Source organism: Leiobunum rupestre, chromosome 2 (assembly GCF_980474605.1).
Source record: "Leiobunum rupestre chromosome 2, qqLeiRupe1.1.hap1, whole genome shotgun sequence".
NCBI classification, from domain to species: Eukaryota; Metazoa; Arthropoda; class Arachnida; order Opiliones; family Sclerosomatidae; genus Leiobunum; species Leiobunum rupestre.
Window position 1 is genome coordinate 34,623,355 of NC_143385.1, and position 6,109 is coordinate 34,629,463.

At 40.0% G+C, this 6,109-nt stretch overlaps 1 protein-coding gene across 1 annotated transcript; it reads left to right on the top strand.

Annotated features, from left to right (window-relative positions):
• Positions 1–4,256: 4,256 nt before the first annotated feature.
• Positions 4,257–5,392, top strand: LOC149957419 (histone-lysine N-methyltransferase SETMAR-like). Its single transcript, XM_090167021.1, has 2 exons — positions 4,257–4,475; positions 4,553–5,392. Exons 1-2 carry the CDS (start codon positions 4,257–4,259, stop codon positions 5,390–5,392), a joined length of 1,059 nt encoding a protein of 352 aa, XP_090023147.1.
• Positions 5,393–6,109: the final 717 nt, after the last annotated feature.

A 6,109-nucleotide genomic window follows, 5' to 3' on the forward strand; every position in this document is an offset into this window, starting at 1 on the left:
TAATGCCGTAAGAACCACTTATCAACCCTTTAACACCTGTATTAAGGAGTCAGAACTGAGAAAAAATAGTGTGACATCTGTTATAAGCGCTTGACATAAAATTATTATAAATTTCAATGATTTAATTTCAACAAATGCTGAGCATACGTACCTTAAGAAATTTAGATAAACCGCCATTTTTGGGAACCATAGCGTAATAGTGTCCAGTTTTAATCAAATACATCAATTCCTGAATGGTTTCAACCAGTGGTTCTTTAAAACTGACACTAACCGTAGCTGTAAGTCTCGAAGAATAAGTCGATAGCGAAATAATGCCAAAAATAGAAGAGCTTATCAATAAAATTGTTGATGCAAGAATAACCAAGGAATTTTCAGTTGATTTCTAGAAATCAAAATGTTTTCTTTAAGGGGGAAGACTACTAAAGTACCCTCGGAGAGGTAAAAATAAGACGTAAGTGTTTAATATCAGTCCAATAGTATGTTGTGAACAAAGAGGAAATGAAACTGCAAAAACTATAAATCTTTGTCAGTTCGAATTGATTTTGAACAAAATTGGAGCAATCATTAATTTAAAATTTAAAACATAATATTTTTCGCCGTTTAATAAAATTTCAAGCAATTTGTGTTTAAACCTTGATCAGAAAAATTTCTATCTACAAATGATATCACTGTTTATTTCAGATTTCGACCTTGGGTACTCTGCAAGTGGGGGATTTATGGTAAATATCTACTCATCACTTGATTCTCTTCGTGGCTGCTCTTCGGTTTACGGGATTCCGGATTACGGGAGCTTCCGGTTTACGGGGCTCCTGATTACCCAAGACACACGCTGACTTACGAGCCGCATCGCATTATGGTACGGATGCAGTGGTGGCGTAAGGGGGGGCGAGGGGGGCGAATGGGGTGGTCCACCCCGGGTACCAGGGTAGCCAGGGGTGCCATCGGAGAAGCTCGAGGGGGGGTGCAAAACAGAACGATTAAATTTGATTGGGCTCGAGGGGGGGGGTGCAAAACGAAGGATCCGTGATAACTTCTGCATGGTCCTGGGCGGTGTCATAAAACATTGCCACCCCGGGGATCCAGCCTTCTTAAGCCGCCACTGTACGGATGTCCGGATGACAACGACGAACTTCTTACAAGTTGGCGTAGGTACTTCAGGTTTCGGTCTCAAAATCTGGTTAGGCGAGGGAATCGGTCTCATTCTGAATTGAGGGTGGCGATTACATTACGCTTCCCGGATTCATGCTCATTTGGATAATGCTCTTCTGGATGAAATTCCCGGGATGGATCTCATCTGGGTAGTTGGCGAGGTTATTTAATATGTATAAGCGCGACTGATCGCGCATTCCGCGCACTCGACTGTCTGAATTATTTACATCACTAGCCAGATCCGAATTCTGACTTTTTGGGGCTGATCTGTCTATCGGGTTTGTTCCGGGGATTGTGGGGCGGAGTTGAAATAAAACCAAATGGTGACTTCACGTTTTATGTGGATCATCGGTTTACCTAAGACTCGTGTCCTGTGATGGTACGGACAACGTCGCCTGACCTAGGAAAGTTCGCTCGGGGTTGCGGGATTTTATACTTTTATTTTTGCCTCCAAGTGGAAACTCCCGGGCGCCTTTTCGACCCTGTGGCGACGGCCTTGGACAAATCGTGCTTTTGTTGAGGTATTATTACCTGGTGGTAGGCCCGAGGTCCGTAAACATGAACATTGTTTCGTGGGCGCTCTGTGAGCTGAGCAAATGTTGCTGGTTTTGTCTTCGGTCTAACTCATACCTCGGAAAGGTTTTGGGAAAAAACCTGGGCTTGAGAAGGGAGAGGAATGTATTGCACCACGTTCTTGTGATAGAGAGCAAAAAACTTTGATTAGCGAGGGGTATAATATTAGCTTTGCTGAAGGCCGGGATTTATTTTGAGAGAATGGTTGAATTAATTAGCTTAATTTTATATTTCATAGCGGGGTAATTCCATGAAAGATTTTCCCACCTGGGGCACCCTATATCCTCCGATTTCGTTGAAAACTTTTATTTAGGGTTATCCCAGATCCGCCACTGTTTGTACTCATGCCTTTCAATGCCATCAAATACGGCAACTAAATCGTTGTTTCGGGTGACTGCATTTCCTGGACTGTCTTTGCAGTTCCGACTATTAATATCGCAGACAATCAAACTCATCAAGTCAGTGACGGAGAATAACGTTCCTCTTTTGGGAAAAGATGCTAACATAAGCTTCATATTTTGTTGGTATGTGCACACTCAAACGGAGTGAGTTCCTTTTGGTTAAGCCAAAATACCCCAAGGAGGTCTCAAAGAGCCAAATGATGAAAATCCAACATCTGGAACAGAAAATTTCAAGAAAGGGGAGTTCTTGGCTGCTGTGTACGATAAAGAATATTATATCGGAAAGGTTTTAGACTCATCGTCAGAATTTGGTGATGTACTGGTTTCATTTATGTACCCTGCAAACGTGTTAAATTATTTTAATTGGCCTAAAAAATTGATAAATGCTGGGTTCCAATAGAAAATATATTATGCAAAATGCAATGCCCTTCACTAATAAACCATTCTATAAGTAAATACAACATAAAAGATGCAGATAAGATAAAAATAGAACAGTGTTTTTTATGTTTCTGTCTAAAAAATAAACCTTTAAATAAACTTTAATTTTGTTATGGGAATAAAACCGAGGAGGGGGTAGATAAATATATTATTTTCTCAAAAATTAAACATTTTACCCTCGCAATTTTTCGTTTCCTTCTTTATTTTGTATGGAGAAGTTGAAAACAATATTTAAAAAAAAATAATAAAAAATAGCTATTTTCAGAGTCAAGGTTCAAATAATTAAACTCGTTTTTTCTCTTGGTAACAATATGTATTGTTTCAATCTGTATTTTTCATCGTATTTGTCTCTCCGTTTTCTTTAAAATGAGACCTCATACACGTTTTTACGATAAGTGGAAACTGAGAAAATTATATGAACGTATTAGGGGTCAAGGTCATTTTCATAAAGTCACCTATCCCGTATCTCTAAATAGAAGTGGATATAGGGTGCCCCAGGTGGGAAAATCTTTCGTGGAATTACCCAGCGGAGGAATATCGAGTTCTATTATATGTATTAACTATACAGGGTGTTACGGATAAGAGTACCGAAACTTTTATAATGTGTTCTATGGGTCAATACGAGTTGAAAATGTATCATGAACCATGGCCCTAAAATGTACCGTTTAGGAGATACAAGCTTTCAAAATTTGACCTAAAAAACACCGAAATTCACGCAAATGTGAAATCCTTATTATGCCTTGATCACAATTGTTGTCTTAAAATGATCGGTTGTTTTTTTAGATATAAAGTGATAAAAGGATCGCCGAATATCAAAAGATCATTACAATATCATCCGGAAGTATGCACCTCCAGATTGAATTTACGAAGAAGCTTTAATAACAAGACTCATAATAATTTTCGACGTTTAACTGTAACCTAGTCGTGTTTGATAGTACAAAAACCAGCCACACATAATTAATGGTATGTTTTTATTTATCAAAAAAGAACAATTATTGACATTGTTACACGCACTGTTCACATTATTTACAAGAGTTGTTCGAAATGCCCACCTTGAACTCTAATGCACAAACAACAACGTCGTACAAATGATTGACGAACGTTTTCCCAGATGTCTGGTGTGTTTCGAATTGTCTCACATGCATCGATAATACGCTGGCGCAAGTCGTCGACATCTCGGACCTCTGTTTTATAAACTACGTCTTTCAGATGTCCCAAAAGATAGAAGTCACAAGCGTTCAAATCGGGAGATCGTGCTGGCCATGGAATAGTTCCTCCTCGTCCTATCGACCTTAAAGGAAATGTCGCATTGAGGTGGTCTCTCACGGCACGGCTGAAATGTGTTGGCGCCCCATCGTGCAAGAACCGCATCCGCTGTCTAGTCCGGTGTCGAAGTAAGTACATTTCCAAATTAACACGTCGTTTTATACCGAAAATTTCAACATCACTAGAGCATCTATTACGATTAAACGTGTTGATTAAAAAATAATTTGTAGATGTATTCACAAAACCCTCTTTCTTGGCGTAGCTTTGACTGTACGAATTTTCCACCCCCGCCCCTTCCATCCCACTGATAACCTTTCCGAGTTATTTCTGGCTTCAGGTACTGCGAATTTTTTGCTCTTGCAATTTTCGGTATAAAACGACGTGTTAATTTGGAAATGTACTTACTTCGACACCGGACTTTCGATAATGATGGCGCATTTTACCAACGCGGAATACGCCGACATGCACTTGATGTACGGACGAGCCGAAGGAAGAGGAGATGAAGCCCGACGATTGTACCAAGAAACTTTCCCTAACAGAAGACTACCGAATAGACGAACCTTTGAAAGTGTGGACCGGCGTTTACGAGAAACTGGTCAACCCTCTCGAGAAGGAATGCGAGACGTTCCACTCGACGTAGAAGAACAGGTAATTATTGGAAATCTCTGTTTGCGTGATTTAGTTTATAAGTGTTTTCATTGAAAAAACCATCTGGAATGTTTCAGGTACTGACAATTTTCGATGATGACCCCAGCACAAGTACCCGTCAAGCTGGACGACAGCTGGGTGTAAATCACGTGATGGTCTGGAGAATTCTTCATGGTCATCGTTATCACCCTTACCACTTACAGAAAGTCCAAGCCTTAAGCGAAGCCGACTATCCACACCGCCGCAACTTCTGTCAGTGGATTGTGGACAGAGTGCAAGAAGATCCGCAGTTCCCAATTGTCATCTTAGCATGCGATGAGGCCAATTTTTCGCGAGATGGTATTCTCAACTTACACAATACCCATCAGTGGAGCCAAAACCCCCCTAACGGAACGGTGGTCGCAGCTCACCAAGAAGGATTCCACCTAAATGTCTGGTGCGGCATTGTTGGAGACAACTTAGTGGGACCCTATTTCCTTCCGCCAAGATTGAATGGAGAGTCGTACCTGGAATTTCTGCAACGAGCCCTACCAGAGCTTCGGGAAGATGTTCCGTTAGCGACTAGACAGCGGATGCGGTTCTTGCACGATGGGGCGCCACCACATTTCAGCCCTGCCGTGAGAGACCACCTCGATGCGACATTTCCTTTAAGGTGGATAGGACGAGGAGGAACTATTCCATGGCCAGCACGATCTCCCGATTTGAACGCTTGTGACTTCAATCTTTGGGGACATCTGAAAGACGTAGTTTATAAAACAGAGGTCCGAGATGTCGACGACTTGCGCCAGCGTATTATCGATGCATGTGAGACTATTCGAAACACACCAGATATCTTGGAAAACGTTCGTCAATCATTTGTACGACGTTGTTGTTTGTGCATTAGAGTTAAAGGTGGGCCTTTCGAACAACTCTTGTAAATAATGTGAACGGTGCGTGTAACAATGTCAATAATTGTTCTGTTTTGATAAATAAAAACATACCATTAATTACGTGCTGCTGGTTTTTGTACTATCAAACACGACTAGGTTACAGTTAAACGTCGAAAATTATTACGTCTTGTTTTTAAAGCTTCTTCGTAAATTCACAATCTGGAGGTGCATACTTCCGGATGATAATGTAATGATCTTTTGATATTCGGCGATCCTTTTATCACTTTATCTCTAAAAAATAACCGATCATTTTAAGACACAATTGTGATCAAGGCATAATAAAGATTACACATTTGCGTGAATTTCGGTGTTTTTTAGGTTAAATTTTGAAATCTTGTATCTCCTAAACGGTACATTTTAGGACAATGGATGGTTCATTAGACATTTGCAAATCGTATTGACCCATAGAACACATTATAAGAGTTTCGTTACTCTTACCGTAACACCCTGTATATACTTAATTCACATGTGGCGTTCAAAAGACTTTTTGTATTTTTAAATTGTTATTTTGATGTTTAAATACTTTAATAAATTTTAATCGTGGCCGTGCGGCGTGCATAGATTTGAAAGGCACCGTCACCAGCCTTAAATTTTAGATAGAATCAAGATGAGGCACAACCTTTTAGCTACATAATTTTCAAATGACAATCATAACAGAAATACTTTTTTATTTCTACAAATGTAAATTCATTTATTTGGATTTTA

What these genes read in the sequence shown, in the direction of transcription:
- LOC149957419 (XM_090167021.1), top strand. Translation starts at nt 4,257, where the DNA reads ATGGCGCATTTTACCAACGCGGAATACGCCGACATGCACTTGATGTAC. An exon ending in CACTCGACGTAGAAGAACAG is followed by an intron (nt 4,476 to 4,552) that starts GTAATTATTGGA and finishes GGAATGTTTCAG; the next exon opens with GTACTGACAATTTTCGATGA.